The sequence below is a fragment of the Podarcis erhardii genome, assembly GCF_964252035.2.
Source record: "Podarcis erhardii genome assembly, chromosome: 1".
Classification (NCBI taxonomy): Eukaryota; Metazoa; Chordata; class Lepidosauria; order Squamata; family Lacertidae; genus Podarcis; species Podarcis erhardii.
Genome location: NC_138497.1, coordinates 122,104,062 through 122,125,165, shown reverse-complemented (window position 1 = coordinate 122,125,165; position 21,104 = coordinate 122,104,062). Strand labels below are relative to the sequence as shown.

General features: G+C 45.2%; 1 protein-coding gene across 1 annotated transcript in view; it reads left to right on the top strand.

Annotated features, from left to right (window-relative positions):
• The window catches only part of COL5A2 (collagen type V alpha 2 chain), a 187,401-nt gene that overhangs the window by 84,572 nt on the left and 81,725 nt on the right, over positions 1-21,104 (top strand). The window contains exons 3-7 of the mRNA XM_081855923.1: positions 6,575-6,588; positions 9,766-9,798; positions 11,488-11,520; positions 13,137-13,190; positions 18,906-19,013. Coding sequence (XP_081712049.1) covers positions 6,575-6,588; positions 9,766-9,798; positions 11,488-11,520; positions 13,137-13,190; positions 18,906-19,013 — 242 coding nt within the window. The remainder of the gene's footprint in view (positions 1-6,574; positions 6,589-9,765; positions 9,799-11,487; positions 11,521-13,136; positions 13,191-18,905; positions 19,014-21,104) is intronic.

The window sequence follows — 21,104 nt, the reverse complement described above, 5'->3', positions numbered from 1 at the left end:
CAGTCACTTACAAGTTGTTGTTGTTGTTGTTGTTGTTGTTGTTGTTCTTCTTCTTCTTCTTCTTCTTCTTCTTCTTCTTCTTCTTCTTCTTCTTCTTCACAGTGCTTCCCTCCTTAAAAGAATGTTTAGGCGTACTCTCATTTTGACTCAAGAAAACCACCATTTTATAGCTAAAATCAGGAAAAATAAATACAGTACAGTGATACCTCTGGTTACGAATAATAATAATAATAATAATAATTTATTATTTGTACCCCGCCCATCTGGCTGGGTTTCCCCAGCCACTCTGGGCGGCTTCCAACAGAGATAAAAAATACACTAAAATGTCACATATTAAAAACTTCCCTGAACAGGGCTGCCTTCAGATGTCTTCTGAATGTCAGGTAGTTGTCCATCGCCTTGACATCCGATGGGAGGGCATTCCACAGGGCGGGCGCCACCACCGAGAAGGCCCTCTGCCTGGTTCCCTGCAACTTGGCCTCTCGCAGTGAGGGAACCGCCAGAAGGCCCTCGGAGCTGGACCTCAGTGTCCGGGCAGAACGATGGGGGAGGAGACGCTCCTTCAGATATACTGGACCGAGGCCATTTAGGGCTTTAAAGGTCAGCACCAACACTTTGAATTGTGCTCGGAAACGTACTGGGAGCCAATGTAGGTCTTTCAAGACCGGTGTTATATGGTCTTGGCGGCCGCTCCCAGTCACCAGTCTAGCTGCCGCATTCTGTATTAGTTGTAGTTTCCGGGTCACCTTCAAAGGTAGCCCCACGTAGAGCGCATTGCAGTAGTCCAAGCGGGAGATAACCAGAGCATGTACCGTACGTTCCTGGTTACACATGCTGTGGGTTACGAACTCTGCTAACCCGGAAGTAGCTCTTGGTTGCAAACTTTGCCCCAGGATGCTAGCAGAAATCGCACGCCAGAGACGCCATTAGCAAAATCAACCTCAGGTTAAGAACAGTTTACAGTTACAAACGGATCTCCGGAATGGGTTACATTCATAACCGGAGGTACCACTGTAAATGGACAAAAGTACAAAGATTCACAAAATGTTTAAGAGTATGCGTACCGCTGCACCCCCCCCAAAAAAGCACTGATTATTATTATATTAAAACACATATATTCAAAAGTTACCATACAGCTTTGTCCACTGCCATAATATCACAGAATAACCACTTCAATCCTTGGTCCCTCGTCGCTCTCCTGTCGGCTTGCCAAGTACCCTCAATAGGAACCCAACTACCGATCTAATTTTTGCATATTTTAAAACGTATTTTCTCTCAGAATACCCATTTCTAAAAGTGTTTTTTCCTCAAAATATACATTTTAACACATGCAGAGTTGAAAATAGTGTCAGGCAGGGCTGGTCCACGCATGAGGCCAGGCTGGTAGGGTACACTAGAGGCAGCAGACCCTGATGGAGATCTTTCTCTCCCCCCTTGTTCCTGATGTAGATTTTGCCTCATCCCTTCTTCCCTGGTGGGGTGGGGGGAGGAGGAAGCCATTTTGGGCTCCACCTCAGGTATCAACATGTCTTGGGCCAGCCCTGTTTCCGGGACATATGGAAAGCGCAAAAACCAGGGGGATAATTCAGTTCTGACCCACACATTAGTCTAAGATGTGTGGTTCAGAACAGGTTAGGCTCAAGGAATTCACAAAGATAAAATGGCTCAAGCAGACTTAAAGGTAAAGGGACCCCTGACCATTAGGTCCAGTCGTGGCCAACTCTGAGGTTGCGGCACTCATCTTGCTTTATTAGCCGAGGGAGCCGGAGTACAGCTTCCGGGTCATGTGACGAACCAGAGCAGCGCACGGAAACGCCATTTACCTTCCCACCAGAGCGGTACTTATTTATCTACTTGCACTTTGACGTGCTTTTGAACTGCTAGGTTGGCAGGAGCAGGGACTGAGCAACAGGAGCTCACCCCATCGTGGGGATTCGAACTGCCGACCTTCTGATCGGCAAGTCCTAGGCTCTGTGGTTTAACCCACAGCACCACCCATGTCCCCAAACAGACTTAGGCGGAGATATTACTATGCACCATGTGTGAATATGGTGGTGGTGGTGGTGGGACGCAGTTTGGTGCAGTAGAGGCTGGCCCATTAAAGTGAGTGAGGCACGACTCCATCAATCTCAGTCTGTCTTCAGCTAGCCCACCACCCCACCTGCCTTCTTACTAAAAACCAGTCCAGGTGGGCAGCACTGCCTCCAATAGCATACCCTCCAACATTTCTCCGATGAAATCGGGGATGTCCTATTTCATATACCTGACCCATCTGACTGGGTTGCCCCAGCAACTCTGGACAGCTTCCAACATATATAAAAACATAATAAAACTAGTCCAGTATGGCTGAAGGAGCGTCTCCACCCCCATCGTTCAACCCGGACACTGAGGTCCAGCTCCGAGGGCCTTCTGGCGGTTCCCTCTGCTTCGAGAAGTGAGGTTACAGGGAACCAGGCAGAGGGCCTTCTCGGTAGTGGTGCCCGCCCTGTGGAACGCCCTCCTGTCAGATGTCAAGGAAATAAGCAACTGTCTGAAATTTAGAAGACATCTGAAGGCAGCCCTGTTTAGGGAAGTTTTTAAGGACTGTTGTTTTAACGTATTTTAAATCTTTTGTTGGAAGTCGCCCAGAGTGGCTGGGGAAACCCAGCCAGATTTGGGTGTGTGTGTAGAAATAATAATAATAATAATAATAATAATAATAATAATAATAATAATTATACAGGGCTGCCTTCAGATGTCTTCTAAATGTTGTATAGTTACTTATCTCTTTGGCTTGGGGGGGTCACATAACTCCATACCCTCCAATGTTTCTCTGGTGAAAATAGGGACGTCCCAAGGAAAAGCAGGACCTTCCAGAATTAAAAAAAAATAAAAAATGGGACAGCTCTTGTAAATATGGGACTGTCCCTGGAAAATAGGGACCATCCACCAAAGACTCAATGATAGCTCATGTGGTCCATGCTTGAAGTTTTAGGCTATATTCCCAGCCACATATAGCTTCAGTTCCTAACTTCCCTATCTTCCTCTGGCAACTGGACCACTGTTTACACCATCCTAGATTGTTTCCATGGTAACTTACTCCCCCCCCCCAATTGCTGCCCTGCTGTGCAGTTCATTCTTTACAGAGAATCTGCATGATATTGTTGTCACATCATTGTAGTCTCATTCTTTCCTTTTAATTTTGTATAGCAAAATGGTGCAATCTGGCAGGAAAATGAAACCAGTAATTAAAGTCTTACCTCCCCCTACAACTTCCCATAGAAAGGGAAACTGACAACGGGATATTAAGAAAGGCTATTCAAGGATAATTAAGAGGCTATTCATTACCAATCCTTCAGCTGTGGCCAGCAAGAAACAACAGTCAGGTCAGGCCCTGCAATCAGGAAGTGTTTAATTAACATTGAAAGGACTTCTTTCCGAATGAAGTTTACTCCTGGATAAACTTTATAAAAGGGCCTCAGTCGTGGAGGGAAGGCATCGTTTGGATGACATGGCATGTCGTTCTAATTCTGTTTCCAACCAATTACAGAGAAGCAGTGCCTCTGCGGTGTAAAAGTTCTAGTGGGGATGCCACGCTCGCCAGATTATTGGTTGAAATGGCGGCAATTTTGTGGGGAGGTAGCAGTAGGGGATTGCACCTCCCCCCCCCCGAACAGGTGAGTTGCCGTTGCTTCTTCAGAGAGGGAAGAAGAGAGGTGGCTGGGAGCACTGGCGGAATCAAACTGGTATTTCCGCTGGCGTGTTTGCACCATGCAAACCTCTCCTCTCTCTCCCAGTAAGCAACAGTGACTCAACTGTTGGGAGGTCAGATGTGCAGTGGTGCCCCGACATGGCATCTGCTGTTGGGGTCCCCCTACTGAGCATGTGATGGTTTGCAATAGGCATAATCCTGGCTGGACTGGAGAGCTGTGATGCACTATATATATTTTCAGGCAAGAAAAACAAAACTGTGAAGAACAGATGAGTTAGACTAAACCAGGCATGCCCAAAGTCTGTTCCGGGGGCCAAACTTGGCCCACCGGTCGACGTAATCCGGCCCCTGTAGCAGTATATGTCTATATTTCCAGTTAAATCCTAAAAAAAAGTTCAACAACCTCCCGGTCAAATTGCAAAAAAAGCTCAACAACTTTAATCCTTAAAAACTCAACAACTTTGGTCGGCCCTCACGCATGTTAGCTTCATCAAATCTGGCCCTGTTTGCAAAATATTTGGGCACCCCTGGACTAAACCAATGCTACTGTATTTACTTGAATGTAATGCACACCTTTTTTGGCCAAATTACGTTGCGGAAATTAGGGTGCGCATTTGATTTGATGGTGCCAGCAAATTTCGGTTTCAAGGTTTTGAAAATTGAGGTGTGCATTAGATTCAACGGCACAGATTCACGCAAATACAGCACTTTCTTACAAAATTCAAACCATACAATTTGTGGGGGTTTTTTTAAACAGGAAAAGTTTGTTGAACTGGTGTTATAGTTCATTTCCTTTGTATGCCCCGAGGAACATAAACTGGATATTTCACTAATTGTTAAGGGAAGGACCTGCAGCAGAAGGAAATCTTTGAATTTCTTATCTTCCTTTATACTGGAAGCAAAGCAGATTGTGCTCAAGCATGCCTGACACGTGTGCTGAGTACTGCTGTATAAGACGCCCCCATGTATAAGACGCCCCCATGTATAAGAGGCCCCCTATTTTTGGGGACTCCAAATTAAGAAAACACCCCTCAGCACTACCTGTGTATAAGACAAGCCCCATTTTTAAACCTTTTTTTTTTTTGGTAAAAAAAACCCTAGTCTTGTCTACGGAAAAATATGGTAATTCTACTGAGGAGCATGGAGACTTCAAAAATGTGTGGGTGGCGCTGTGGGTTAAACCACAGAGCCTAGGACTTGCCAATCAGAAGGTCAGCGGTTCGAATCCCCACGACGGGGTTAGCTCCCGTTGCTTGGTCCCAGCTCCAGCCAACCTAGCAGTTCAAAAGCACGTCAAAGTGCAAGTAGATAAATAGGTACCGCTCCGGCGGGAAGGTAAACGGCGTTTCCTTGCGCTGCTCTGGTTCGCCAGAAGCGGCTTAGTCATGCTGGCCACATGACCCGGAAGCTGTACGCCAGCTCCCTCGGCCAATAAAGCGAGATGAGCGCTGCAACCCCAGAGTCGGTCACGACTGGACCCTTTACCTTTACTATTTGCCATTTGGATTACTTTTGATGACTTGGAGTATGAACAAGAGCTGTACATCTGGTTGTTAGATGATGAAGCAATAAGACAAGATATGGCATGCTTTAATAAGCAGATGGGTGCATTTCGCAGGTTTCAGGCCAAAGGCTGCAAATTTCAGCCACACAAGCGGAAAGAAGACGATGCCAAAGCTGTAGACTGCCTGAATGCTTTTAAATACATTTGTCAACACCTGCCTAAGAATTATATTATGGTTTGACTTCACATCTGGCCATTTGCTTATAATTAGTATGCATGTTAGAAGTGCCTGGTGCTAAATAGGTTTCCAGCCAGCTGTAGCTCTTGCAAAATTCGATAAAAATGATGAGGGGAGGCAGTATTTAGAAAACATTTATTGGATTATTTGTGCTTGCTGGCCAACTTTTGATTGCATGTAACAACCAGCTAGGTTTAAAGACAAAATATGAACATTAAATGAAGCTGCCAAAGACCAGCACATAGCAGATTCAGTCTGTAATCCTATAAACACTTACTTGGAAGTAAGTATCTTTGAGCACAATGGGGCTATTGATTAAACATACATAGGATTGTGGTCTGAGGGAAGGTTTGCAGAGAAGAGTTTTATTTACAGGAAATGCAAAATTGCTTCATCTGTGATACAAGCAAAATAAAATTCTGCATTCCTGAAATAGGAAGTATCTTCCCGCAGGATGGCTTAAGCAATTTTCCAGCTTCACTCAATAAATCACACATTTATGCAACTGTCAAAATTAGCAACCTGTGCACCAAAGAATGACTGGGGAGTTCTGCATGTGACATTCCTCCTCTCCTGCGTTTCCACTTTTCCTCCTTGCATCTTGGCTCCTTTGTTCTCTCCTTTCTTGGTAGCAACACAGACCTTTCTCAGGCCCTTGCCTGAGTCTTTCCTTCTTTCTCCATGGCTGCTCCTATTCCGTAATCCATGTAACGAAATTCATGCGTTTCCCTCTCAGGCCTGTGTTTCTTCCCAACTTTCTCCCCTCAGGCCTCTACTTCTTAAGACGCTTGCCTTTTTGTCTCCTGTTTGATTCAGCCAACCAATCTTTTAACCCATGAACATGCTGGCAACTCCCATCACTGTTAGCAGCATGGAGGAAGCTGCCTTGTGCATGTTGGAATTCTGATTTTTCCAGGGTTCTGAATTGTGCAAAAGCCTCTATGACTACACAGAAGACAGAAATGGATGAAAAGTGGAGATAAAGCGTACCTGTATATTCGCCTCTCTGTGCATGTTTAGTAAAGTCACATTCTGAATGCCTGAATATAGCTCATAACATCAGGCATGGAAATCATTGTCCATACACATGCTGGGAACCCACCTGAGCTAATTTCTCTTCTCTTCTTTCCTTTTCTTCCAGGTAGAGGACGGAAGGTAAGCATTCTCACTTTTATTTGCCTCCCTCTACTAACCCATTGGGATGCGGGTGGCGCTGTGGGTTAAACCACAGAGCCTAGGACTTGCCGATCAGAAGGTTGGTGGTTCAAATCCCCGTGACGGGGTGAGCTCCCGTTGCTTGGTCCCTGCTCCTGCCAAGTTCGAAAGCACGTCAACGTGCAAGTAGATAAATAGGTACCACTCTGGTGGGAAGGTAAATGCCATTTCTGTGTGTTGCTCTGGTTCGCCAGAAGCGGCTTAGTCATGCTGGCCACATGACCCGGAAGCTGTACGCCAGCTCCCTCGGCCAATAAAGCGAGATGAGCGCCGCAACCCCAGAGTCGGTCACGACTGTACCTAATGTTCAGGGGTCCCTTTACCTTACTAATCCATTATAGGGATGTGGGTGGCACTGTGGGTTAAACCACAGAGACTAGGACTTGCCGATCAGAAGGTCGGCGGTTTGAATCCCCGCAATGGGGTGAGCTCCCGTTGCTCAGTCCCTGCTCCTGCCAACCTAGCAGTTCGAAAGCACCTCAAAGTGCAAGTAGATAAATAGGTACCGCTCTGGCAGGAAGGTAAATGCCATTTCCGTGCACTGCTCTGGTTCGCTAGAAGCGGCTTAGTCATGCTGGCCACATGACCCGGAAGCTGTACGCCGGCTCCCTAGGCCAATAAAGCGAGATGAGTGCTGCAACCCCAGAGTCAGTCATGGCTGGACCAAATGGTCAGGGGTCCCCTTTACCCTTTACTAACCCATTACATAAAATGCCACCCCAAGTGCTTTGATGGTAATTTGAAAAAACTTCAAGGAACCTTAAATAACATATCTCTCACAAATTAATTACAATGGTACCTCGGTTTTTGAACGTCTCCACTGATGAACATTTCGGTTTTCGAACGCCGTAAACCCGGAAGTAAATGCTTTGGTTTTCGAATGCGCCTCGGAAGTCGAACATGCCACGCGGCATGAGCACAAGATCCCGACGCCTAGCTATCAGCTACAGTGGTGCCTCGCAAGATGAAAAGAATCTGTTCCGCGATTCTCTTCGTCTAGCGGTTTTTTCATCTTGCGAAGCAAGCCCATTGACGGCTTAGCGGCTTAGCGCTATTAGCGGTTTAGCGGCTTTTAGCGGCTTATCGGCTTATCGGATAAGCGGCTTAGCGGCTTAGAAAAAGGGGGGGGGGAGGAAAAAAACCCCACAGGAACTCGCAAGACATTTTCGTCTTGTGAAGCAAGCCCATAGGAAATTTGTTTTGCGAAGCACCTCCAAAACGGAAAACTCTTTCGTCTAGCGAGTTTTCCGTCTTGCGAGGCATTCGTCTTGCGGGGCACCACTGTATTGAGTTTTCGGTTTTTGAATGTTTCAGAACTCGAATGGTCTTCTGGAAGGGATTACGTTCGTAAACTGAAGTACCACGGTAATATGCAAGAGCAAACACAGGAAAACCATTGAGATCTTTCAGGATTTACGTAGATGATAGAGATTCCTTAGAAAGTGATAGATACAGACTTTCTGGTGCTGGTACAAATAAGCTGCAACTATTGAAGTCATAGTGGGAGGTCTGTTGGATTTTAAACACAGCAGGAAGTCATAGCACACGAGCAGAAGGATCTGTATACCCCTTCCTTGAGTAAATATTCTGAAGGCAAGTACAAAGAAAGCAGTTTAGATGATGGAATGACCTATCATAACAATATAATAAAAAGCAGAACAGGTAGTATAGAACAGGGATGTCCAACAGGTTGATCGTGATCTACCGGTCGATTGTGGGGCGTCCCTGGTTGAGCCTTGTCAATCGTGTTATCCTGGTTAATCGGTAATAATAATAATAATAATAATAATAATAATAATAATAATAATAATAATTTTATTTATACCCCGCGCTCCCTGGCCAGAGCCGGGCTCCGGGCAACTAACACCAGTGAAATTAGAATAAAAACATAATAGGGGGGAAAAACCAATTTAAAATACAGGTTAGAATACAATTTGAAATGCAGCCTCATTTTAAAAGTAGCCCATAGATCAAAACTGTAAGGGGAGGGAAAACATAAGGGTCAGACTGAGTCCAGACCAAAGGCCAGGCGGAACAGCTCTGTCTTGCAGGCCCTGTGGAAAGATGTCAAGTCCTGCAGGGCCCTAGTCTCTTGTGACAGAGCGTTCCACCAAGTTGGGACCAGTACTGAAAAAGCGCTGGCCCTAGTTGATACCAATCTAACCACCTTGTGACTTGGGACCTCCAAAGTGTTGTCATTTGTGGACCTTAAGGTCCTCCGCTGGGCATACCAGGAGCTCAAAGCTCAACACCTTTGGTTAATCCAGTGGGTAGATCACTGCCATTTATTTTTTTTAGTGGGAGTAGATCACAGTCTCTTAGAAGTTAGACATTCCTAGTATAGAACAAGCACCACAGAGCAGAATAAAAACCGCATTCAACTGATATTTTAAAAAAGGCCTGAGAACATTAAAAAGTCTTCAACTTGTGCTGGAAGAATACAAGAGTACATCTTTGGGCAGAGCACTGAAAATAAAGCTTCTCACTGCTCATTACCCACCCGATTTTAGAGATGGGGAACATGAGACTCTGATGAAGATCTCAAGGTATGGGTAGATACATGCAGGAAAGAGAGGTCCTCCAGGTACCCAGGTCCTGAGTCAAATGTGGGAAACCTATAGTTTTTGATTGACTCTGACTCCCACCATCCCTGACCGTACGATATGTTGCCCGGGGCTGATAGGAGATGGCGTCTGACAACATCTGAAGGGGCCACAGGTTTCTCATCACCATCTTAAGTCATGACAGCTGGAACTATGTTCATGTAAAAGGAGATCTCTCCCTGCCCCTGCCCCCAGACAATGTACTCTTTGTGGTGCACAGATAGATTCATTTTGAAGGGGAGAAAATACAAGAACCAGAATGCGCGCGCACACACACACACACACACACACAGCAAAGCTTCTTTCACCCATATCCATGACCAGGCTTTAGGTAACTGCACTGATTTAGCCTTTAATGCTAAAAGAGATTTCCAGCTTTTCTAATAATTTGGGACCCCCCCCCCCCTGTATAATATCATCATGTGTGTTATGTGGAACGTTGAAAAGCATTTCCTCCACACAATCTTCCTTATTATCGTGCTGTCAGAAATAATGTTTGTTTCCAACCTTGCAGGGTCAAAAAGGAGAGCCTGGAATTGTGCCCGTGGTAAGTTGTTGCTGGGTTCCTTTGTTTATGGTTTCCATTTTAATTTTCACTGACATGACTCTTTACGGGGCATAGTATGTAAAACAACTTATTTATCAGAGGCATTTATGTTCCATCTTTTGGTCCTTAGATTCCCCCAGCCCCTGCCCAAAGATAGGTTGCAATAAAACAATGACAGTTGTCAAATAATGGTATAAAGTAATCAGTAACTTGTGTGTCAAGGCCTCGTGACCTCTTTGCCTCTGATATAGTAAAATATAGTACAGTGGTACCTCTGGTTGCGAACGAGATAGGTTTCGGAGGCCCATTCGCAACATGAAAAGCCCGCAACCTGAAGCGCCGTATCTGCGCAGGTGCGCAGTGCGGTTTGGCGCTTGTGCGCATGTGGTAAAACCCGGAAGTAACCCTTTCTGGTACTTCCGGGTCGCCGTGGGACGCAACCTGAAAAAACGTAACATGAAGCAAACGTAACATGACTGTAAAATAACCAGACAGGACAATGTATACCGTATTTTTCGCACGATAGGACGCACCGGACAATAGGACGCACCTTGTTTTAGAGGGGGGAGAATAAGGAAAAAAAATTCTCCCCCTCTCTGCCCAGCGCCCCTTCAGCGAAGTGGCAGGAGGCGCTGCGCAGAGAGGGGGAGAATTTTCCCTCTCTTGTTTTCCCCCTCTAAAACAAGGCGGCTACCTCGGAAGCCTGGAGAGCGAGAGGGGTCGGTGTGCACCAACCCTTCTCGCTCTCCAGGTTCCTTTCAACCTGCTCTTTGGGGCTGGCGAGGGGAAGCCCACCACCAGCCCCAAAGAGCAGGTGGGGAGCAGAGGAAAGGCGCGCAGTGAAGAGGCTGCTGCCATAGCCGCGCGTCACCTCTCCAGCCGGGAGAGGGTCGCGGGGCTATGGCTTCTTCGCTCCATAGGACGCACACACATTTCCCCTTCATTTTTGAAGGGGAAAAAGTGCATCCTATAGAGCGAAAAATATGGTATATAAGTGAAGAATGGGTGAAATAGACCACAACTTTATTTATTGCAGATGTGAACGTTTGGGCTTAGGCATTGGGTATACCATTTTAAATCCAGCCCATCTGCTGGGAGTGTATTCTAGGGTTAACCCAACCTTGGGGGGCAGGGGCTATGACCTGCATCAAATAGGGGTCCCCCCACTGGGGTCCCCATTTGAGGAGTGCTATGTCCTTTGCCCCTGCCTGGGTGACCGGACAGAAGCAGCTCCTCACTGATCCCTTTAATGGAATCCCCTTTCCCATGGAGGGGCAGGCAGAGGCTACAACCTCTCCTCCATCCAAGACGAAGCCTCACAAAGTTGTGATGATTGCTATGAGGAAGGCGAAAACCACAGGGCCAGGGCCAATATGTCAAATGGAAAATTTCCTGCCTAGCCCCAGTGGCCAACAATGTCCCTAACAAGGCCAAGCACCAAGAGATGTGTGTCTGTGTGGGAAGTGAAAATACATAGCCGCCAGATAGCTTTTTAACGTACTTACAGTGTTTGGTTTTTCATTTCCGGCTCTTACTCCTTCTGCAGAAAATCTGTGGAAATGTTAATGGAGTCTGTCAGACAAAGAGAGAGAATTATTGCTGACAATCATGCTGCAAATTATTACCAGAAAATACATGCTACACTTTACTAAGTTGTGATCTGTTATTAAACTTGTTCTCTGTCTTTAGGTTACAGGTATTCGAGGCCGGCCCGGACCAGCTGTAAGTAATCACTAACTCTAGTATTCTTTAAAGAATGTGGAATATTCTCCCAGTGTGCACTTTCTTCTTATCTTTGGCAGCTGTTCTGATCTCTTCCTTTCAGAGTTGGTTATTGCATCTGCCTTCTAGGGCATGCTGAATAGCCATGCTATAGTTCTTATTTATACAATTGTTAGTGGTTGCTGTGCATGAGGTCTTTCATATAGATTTCCCAATCGGTTTTCATTTCCCATTTGCTCTTCCTGCACTTTAGACTTCACATATAATACTTAGGAAAAGAAGTCCCCCCATGCTTCCCTGTACTTAGATGGTCCCAAGTGACGTGTGTGAGTGTTTGCATTTGCAAACATGGAGTAGGGACAAGGGATTGCAGTAGTAGGGTTGCAGGATGGAGGGGGGCGGGAGAGTTAAGCCATCTCTCCTTGCCTGATGCTTCTGTGCTCCAAATCCTGCAACTCTGCCCCTGCAAAGTAGCCTTTCTCTAACATCAGCTGCCACCTGAGTTTCATTGCACTCATTGGAAATGTAACATTTGGTCTCACCATGAGTGGAAGTGAAAGATCTCAGATCCAGGGTTAGGAGAAAAATATATTTCAGTAGGCAGACAAAAATAACATTGCCAGGCAGCTCAGAATGGTTGGCTTGCTTGTGTTTTTACATAGCCATCTGGTTTGCCACTGTGAGAACACAATGCTGGACCAGATGGGCCATTGGCCTGATCCAGCAGGGGTCTTCTTATACACAGGTTCCACAACTTAGTAAAGTTCATTTTAGGTTGCTGACTTCTTGTCCCCATCTGCATACCTGTCAACTGTCCCACTGTAAGCAGGACATTCCAGAATTGCAGAAGCAGTTGGATCTTGGGTTGTCTCATTTGGGCTCCCGTAAGAGCACAGCCCTGAAAGATGCACATTTTGGGGGGCCATGATCTCCTCTGAGTCTCGTGATTTTCTCATGTGCCCTGATTTTCCTCTGTGAGATGTTGGAGAGTATGCCTCTGATGTTTAACCAGAGGTCTCTGGGCAATTCTTCATGTCTTTTTTCCTTTAACCCTCAATAGTGAACTTTTTAGGGGAATATGGGCCATAGTTTATGGCAGTGGCTTCCAGGCATCTGCCTTCAGAGAGGACATTCCATGTTGGCTCCTTTGCTGAGGAACTGCTGTGCATCTGCCACAGAACTCTAGCCTGAAGATTCTGGAGCAGATTTATGACCTACCATCAGTTCATGCGATCAGCCTTGTTGGGATTCACTGCTGTCCTGCCTGAACTGAGAACAAGACCTGGAGAACACACCCAACATTCCTCTGTGTCTTCATATTGCTGCAGAAGTTTAGTAATGCCAGGTGGGCTGCTGTTCAGGAAACTTCTCACTGACCAACTCCTGAGAAGCTTACAAGGCTCCATGGAACACAGTTTGAAAACTACTGTGGCAATGCAGTCAGTCACAGAGGACCCAGATGCATGGAGCCAAACGAGAGCAGCTTCAACATTAACAAGACAATGAATCCACGTTTCATGAAACAGATAATTACTTAACTTCCAAACTGTGCTGTGCTCATTATGCTATTTCAAAATGTATGCATATGTCCCTAACAGTTCTAATTGTTGGTCTAGGGGCCTCCGGGATCTCAAGGACCAAGAGGAGACAGAGGACCAAAAGGAAGACCTGTAAGTTGTTAACATATGCTTTCAAGAACCTTATTTAATATATTATGTTCTTCACACTTGCAGCAGGTGTGGTACCCCGGATTGACCTCCTGTTGGAAGGAAAGATTACTGGATACATACAGTATCTTGTAATGCTTGGTTTGTTTGCAAATTTATTTGCAAATATAAATGCATTGCATAGCTAGACCAAAACAGAGAAGGATGAGTCAAGTAGAGAAGGATGAGTCAACATCCCCAGTGATGGTCAAGAAACCATCCTTTGATCAATCAATTACTGCTAAAGTGCCTAGGGAACTTGAACAAAAGGCTAGATGAAAGCAAATAATCTGCTTTTTCTACAACATGGTGCCAAATATCCCTTTAGTGTCTTGTTTCATTGCAGAGCTGCATTTTGAAGTAGAAAATGTGTATTTCTGCATTGCTTCATGATCACGTCAAGCAAGGGTCTGGCACAAATTGGCCAAGTGATGGTATGGAATGTTTGCAGTCCAACTTCTGTAAGAGATGGGGAACACGGCTGTGTCACAACTGAAGTTGGCTAGGGTTTTAAACCTGTCTCAGATCCTTTGTAGGGACGCGGGTGGCACTGTGGGTTAAACCACAGAGCCTAGGACTTGCCGATCAGAAGGTTGGCGGTTTGAATCCCCGCAACAGGGTGAGCTCCCATTGCTTGGTCCCTGCTCCTGCCCACCTAGCAGTTCAAAAGCACATCAAAGTGCAAGTAGATAAATAGGTACCGCTCTGGCGGGAAGGTAAACGGCGTTTCCGTGCATTGCTTTGGTTAGCCAGAAGTGGTTTAGTCATGCTGGCCACATGGCCCGGAAGCTATACCCCGGCTCCCTCAGCCAATAAAGCAAGATGAGCGCCACAACCCCAGAGTCGGCCACGACTGGACTTAATGGTCAGGGGTCCCTTTACCTTTACTTTACAGATCCTTTAGATCGGGGGTGCTAACCAATAAGGTGCCCTCTAGATGTTGTTGAACTAAAGTTCCCAATAATCCAGTGGCAGAATGGGTCAGTGCATCTGGCTGATAACCAGAAGGTTGGCGGTTCAAGCCCACTCAGGTACAGCTGTGGGGAGGAGTCTATAATTCTATGCCTGGCTGGGCTGTTGGGAGTTGTAGTCCAACAACAGGGCCCCATATTGACGACTCCTGCTTCAGACAGGCGCAGCTTTGTGGGATGGGCTGATTACTGGGATGAGGACACAGCAGATAGGAAAGATAAAGGGCACTGAGTTCGGAGGCAAGCTGTCTGAAGGAGAGGTACAGAATAAACAATGAACTGGGAGTATAGGAACCTGAGGAAAGAGGAGCAGGAGGAGGCTTGATGAAAAGAGCAGAGAAGACAGGGAAAGAGTTAATGAGAGACAGGCCTCTGGAAAAACCTTGCAGAGCTTTAAGGTCATGATGGTGCTGTGGTGGTGGTGGGGGTTTAGAGAGACAGGAATGCTAGGGAAGATGACTAATCGGCGGGATGACTAAAAAAGAAAGCTGGGGAAAGAAGCAGTGGCTGAAAAGATGAGTCCCAAGGAAACAATGGGTGGTAGAGATGTGGAGATGAAATATCAGAGCCAAGGAGAAATGCAAGAAGGAGGCACAAGCACATAGGACCTACGACCTGGAGGGAACATGTTGTATGGGCTGGAAGGAAGCAGGCAATGATGTCTTGGAAGACTGGTAACTGTGGGCCAGGAAACAAAGGGATATAGGATTGCTAAAACCTACTGTCTAGACTGGGGTGAGGAGCCTATGGCCCTCCAACTGCTGCTGAACTCCAACTCCCATCAGACCAAGCAAACATGGCCAGGTATGATGGGGGTTGCAATACAGAAAGGTCTGTACTGGACCAAAGTTTCCCCATTCCTAGTCTAGACCTTGGCAAGGCTAGTGTACCTTTAAGAGTTACAGAGAAAGGGAATTCCTTTGGCCACTTGTGGGTTGCACCATTATGAGTTGGCGATGTTAAGGGAGCAAGGAGGGCCAAAAGACTCCACTGACTGTCTCAGTCTCTCTGGGTTGAATTTCACATATTGATTTGAACAAGCCATCCAGTTCCTTGGCTGCAAGCACTTCATTATGTTGTCATGTTTCCCAAATCTATTTTAGCCATTGAGTTAATGAGGAAGCCATGCAAGAATAATAGTGTGTTATGGTGCCATCTCGTGGTTCTCCTTAGGCAACTACGCCATTGCAATATGCACTGCATTTTGGGACAAGTTGAAATAAGAAGCTGCAGGGTTAGCCTCTAGCTAATGCTTATTTTTTAAAACTCTAATCTTTTCTTTTGAGGCAGCGATCCACCAGTGCAGTGGAATTCTAATATTCTTCATTTTAAACTTCTTCTTTTTAAGGGTGAGAGTAGATATCAGTCTTAACCCCTTAGTATGGTGCTCAGCTTTATACCCCCGTGATATCGTCCTGAAATGGAAGGAATTTAGGCTTGTTCACATGTTCCACTGAATGCAAGCACAAGTTGTCTCTTCACGTGTGCAAGTGCTTGTGTGAAAGACTGTACACTTGTTGATTTGTTGTGTACATACAGGTAGACAAACTGTACGCGTTGAATGCAACATGTGAACACCCCTGTAGTCATAAGGAAATACAAATACAGTGCAGTCCATGGTTCAGATAGCCTGCACTTGAAAAATACTTTAGAGAGGGGACATTTCTTGGAGAATGCTCACACCAAACTTGCTGGCTGCAGCGAGGCAACACCTAAGCCCTCTTCACACAACAATAACTGTGGAGGGGAGGGGAAGCGGATTAGAACCAACCTCCATTTATTGGAGCATCAGAGGGTCGTAGCACCATAGGTTGCACAGGGTTCTAGACTCTGCACAGAGAACCTGCAAGCTTTTTTCAGATTTTCTGAATGAATGCTTAGAGGCTGGTGGGAGGAGGATGATAGACACCAGATGAGCAGTAGCAAGATTCCTGGGGGTTCCAGGCACTCACCCAGGGTCTGTGTTCCTTTGGAGAATTGAGACGTGGCAGAGACTGTCGTAGCTTTAAGAAATATGGTTTATTCACCTAATTACACCTTCAGTCTGTAGAGAGTAAGTCCAGATTTTACAGCTTGGTTGTTTCAAGAAGGGCTTGTTCCCCCACAGCAGTGCAGCCCTGGAGTCCAAGGCATCTCTCCCAGCCAGCCTTCATCCAGCCTACCCAACATGGATCCTAATCTTTTCTCTCCCCCTTCTTCTTCCCACCACACCTTGCTCTATAGGCTCTTTTTTCCTGCCCCATACCCAGTTACCCTGGCAGCCTTCCAAATCCCCAGTCTCTCTTCACACCTCAGGACAAGGGAGGAAGACAGTTCTCTTGCATTGCCAATAGCCCTCAGTGGTTCTGTATTTTTTCTTAACGGCCCTTGCTTGGCTGGGTCATTTTTGCTTAGGCTAGCTCTGAAGCTGGTATTTCTCCCTTCATTTCAAATAATCAAAATCCTGCCATTTATTAATTTTTAGGATTTAGGGCCCCCCAACCTATAACAATATTTAGAAAACCAATGTTGAGTTTTGTTTTGTTATAATCAAAAGATGGTACACAGTATGACCACTGCAAGTTTCAGAATGCCTCAGATTTCTGTTGTGGTGATGTTATTTTGGCTGGCCTCTCAATCTCGATATTTAACACTGAACACTGGAACCTTCAGAAGCCCCCATATGACATTTCATTTCATCTGTGGGAGCCTACCTTCTTCTTGAGTTAGAATTTCTCACCTGTCAGCAATATTTCTATATTCCTAGTTTTTTTATTCTAAAAAAACCCAAGCATAAAATACACTTGGTCCTGTTCTGCAGGTGAGAGAAAGATGAGGTGAAAAACATGAAGAGGAAGCACATTTGTAGTTCAAATCAAAAGGCCATCCCTTCCTATTGAAGATACTGCTGGGCAGCACTTATCTATTCTCCTCCTGAACTCTCATACTCAGCTACTAAGTGACTCATCCATTCAAAGTCAAAATGGCAGAGCCCTCTCACAAATGAACAAGGCTATGAAGTGCATGAGTTTACATCAGATGAGTCACCACAGATTTTATTCCAGACAGCTCCAGGAAATATTTCTTCTGTTTTCCTCATTTCTCCCCTGCCTCACTGTCATCCAAACAGCCTGTTTGGCTATATGCCTTGTGCTGAAAAAGGAGCTATCATGCGGAAATATATTGCTATAAATCTTGGACCGTGTGCCGTGGAACCCAAGAGGTTCCTCTCAATTTGCACCAGTGTGAGTGAAAAACGATAAGAGTGGAGTAAATGACAATCTGGGGAAAACCTGAATTGCTGTTTGCTGAGCCCTAAAGAGCTCCCTAAATCTGTTTTGGAGGGTGCCTTAACCCTATGAAGCAGATTTAGAGGGAGGTATAAAGGGCTGGTGGTGCTGTGGGATAAACTACAGAGCCTAGGACTTGCCGATCAGAAGGTCAGCGGTTCAGATCCCTGCGACGGGGTGAGCTCCCGTTGCTCAGTCCCTGCTCCTGCCAACCTAGCAGTTCGAAAGCACGTCAAAGTGCAAGTAGATAAATAGGTACCACTCCGGCAGGAAGGTAAACGGCGTTTCCGTGCACTGCTCTGGTTCACCAGAAGTGGCTTAGTCATGTTGGCCACATGACCCAGAAGCTGTACGCCGGCTCCCTCGGCCAATAAAGCGAGATGAGCGCCGCAACCCCAGAGTCGGCCACGACTGGACCTAATGGTCAGGGGTCCCTTTACCTTTACCTTTTATAAAGGACTGGAAAGGAGAGTGGGAATTGGTGAATATTGTCTCCCACCCCCCTTTCCACTGACAAATTCCTTCCACCAGCAGACAGAATGAACTGGATGCCACCCTTAGTTCTTAGATCTGAATCTTTCTAGGAGAAGGGGGGAAATGGTATCAAAGTCATAATCACCCGTCTGATGTTTCTGGCTTTTAAAAAGAAACCGTGGGTGGAAACATTCAGCCCAAATGTAGATTGTTTTGCCAGGTTCTGCTGGAATGAATGGGATCTGTCTGAGAATGGAAGTTATCTAATAATTTAATTTCAAATGTGATAGCTCCCATCTTAAGGCTGGTGGGAAAGCTGTGGTGCAGTGATGTTGACTCTGTTGGTGTGTGAGCATCTATCCGTGGGTTTTCATTTCTTTCTGCAGCAGAGTTCTTTTTACAGAAAAGCTTTTCTGCATCTTTTTCTTCTTTACAACAGCAGCAGCGGCATTGCAGCTTTTAGTGAAATTCCCACTGCAGGAATAAACACCATTTGGTTCTGTTTCTCGGAGTCTTTATTATTTGCAAAACTTTACACTGTTCATTAATAAATAGCTAAAAAACAAATAAAGCAACACAATGCTTTTCCTCTTTTAGCCATCCGGCCAGAGACCTAATGCTGACTTATTCACATGCTCATTTACACTGACCTAGCCTTAATTGATCACATGACCTAATAAAGGCACCTGTTGCTGGGGGAATTTTCTGTTGCCTAGCGGCTTGTTCAAGACCATTTTCAAGTGCCTTCTAGAATATTTCAACAGACTCCATGTGAGGGTTGAAACTTCTGGAGTTGTGGCCATACTACTATCGTTGCCTAGGTACCTTCAGTAACAAGAAGGGCTCTCTGTATTCGTCATGCGCGTGCCGAGTCTAATTTGGAACTGGCTTACAAACGGTTCGCTTTGTTGGTCTGTTTATGTTCTGCAAATACCTGTACTGATTTTTACTATTCTTCTTTTTAGGGTGCACGTGGTCCTCCAGGAATAGATGGGGAACCTGGTATACCTGGACAACCTGGCGACCCTGGGCCTCCCGGTCAACCATCTACAGGGCCAGATGGAGTCGGCAGAGTAAGTGACGTTTGTCTTTGGCACTATAAGAAGAGAAACTCAGGGTAGCAGCATGTGTTGGTTTGCAAGCCCCCTCCATAGAGTCTGGCCCCTCTCACTGTCCTCGGAGCTTGCTTACCGGTAACCTCCTCTGGCTGATATCCAGACAGACGAGGGAGATTTTGATAGGCAACATTTTCCCAAGCATGGGCAAAATGCACAACCCCTCCTGCTTCCGCAGGGGAAAGAAAATAAGTCAGAAATCTATTTACATGATGTTTATTCCTGACATTAGAGCACTAGAGAAAAACACGTCCTTTCAGGTCAGTTCTTCCAGCAAGTCTGACAAACTTCCTGCACATGCGCACTTTTAAGTTACACTCTTCACAAAGACTTATCCAGCCCGTGAACGTCCTGGGAAAATCCTCTTTCCCACAGATAAGGGTATCATGTGGTGTCAACAAACTGGCTGTCTGCAGCGGTGATGTTTCCATATACTGACAGCGTGCAGGCTGATGTTTGAACTTCAGGATTTCAAACTGACACAATAAATGTAGAAATGTTTTGAATTTTCGGTTGGTTTCAGTTTAATCTTGCCTTTGGATGGAGACATAGGGTGGCTCCACACACAGGGGGGAAACGCTATAAATAAGTGAGAAATTAAATTGTTATAACAAAAGGGAAAAAATACTATGTAAAAACTGCATAGATTTTTTCTTTTGCTCTCTGCCGCCATCTGGTGTTGCATGTTCATAACGAATTCGAACCATTGTTTTTTGACTAACGTAGCTGAGTCCATAGTGTTGATCTTTCATGCCACTGGCTCTCCAGGCAAAGACTGGTTTTTTTTTTTTTAATCATCTGGAATCAAAAGGTAAAATATTGAAATAGGAAATCAGGGAATTTATTTATTTGGATATTGATGCATTTAGAATTTTATTTCAGCTTTATTAACTGAAATAAATGACTGTGCGATTTAAAGAGAAAGTGGGAGAATAGTTGAAGGTTCAGTTTTGTCTGCTGGGAAGCTGCCTCAGTCAAATCTCACACAAAGTGAAGGTAGCTAGGAGTGGAGGAGGAATCCATTTTAAATTGGCGCTTCCAATTTGATCAAGCTTTGCTTGCACCAGATGGCTCTTGCATCAAATGGCCAGTTATGTGCATTAAAAAACAACAACTCACTAACTTTATCTGAAAAATTATCACAAAATATGCATATTTTATGTGTAATATATATAAAAGCATTACTATATTTCTGCATCATGATTCTACAGTATGCATAAGCATTTTTATACACTTGTATGCATCGTCTTTGTCATCATCATTTTGTTTGCATGCCGCCTTTCAACAAAAAAATTGTGCTCAAGGCGCCTTACGACAGTGAGACCAACAATATGCCCTGAACCAAGTGACTTGCAGTCTAAGACTCAGGCTTCACATATTTGTGCTGGATGCTTTGTGACATCTCTGCATATAAAGTAGGGCTGCCATATGTCTGGATTTTACCAGGATTTCAAAGGCGGAATTGATGGGGGGGGGCAGATTTCAGAAATGTGACGCTTTGTCCAGGATCTTAGGCAAGTCAATTGAATAATCACATTTTCTAGGCTTTTTTGTGAAAGAAATCTCAACCAATCTGGGGATTGTCTAAAAGAGGGGTGTCCAAACTTTTTTCAAAGAGGGCCAGATTTGATGAAGTGAACATGCGTGAGGGCTGACCAAAGTTGGGCTTTTTTAGGATTGAAATTGTTCAGCTTTTTTTAAGATTGAAGTTGTTGAGCTTTTTTTATGATTTTACCCCAAAGTTACATATACTGCCACAGGGGACGGATTAAATCAACCGGCAGGCCGGATTAGGCCCCCTGAATCGGACTTTGGACATGCCTGGTCTAAGGAAAGCTCAACAGCTCTTGGTGCATCTTGGTTTTTACTTTTTGAAATATGGCAACCCTATAGAAAGACACTTTATATGTTGCATAATTATCTCAGTCAACTAAATAATATGCGATTTGACAGTGGGCACTGCTTAATTCTTTTGTAAGTCCTAGTTGTACCTTAGAATTACAATTTCTGTGGCAAGATTTCTGCGTAAATGTCAGCTGACTGAGGTAA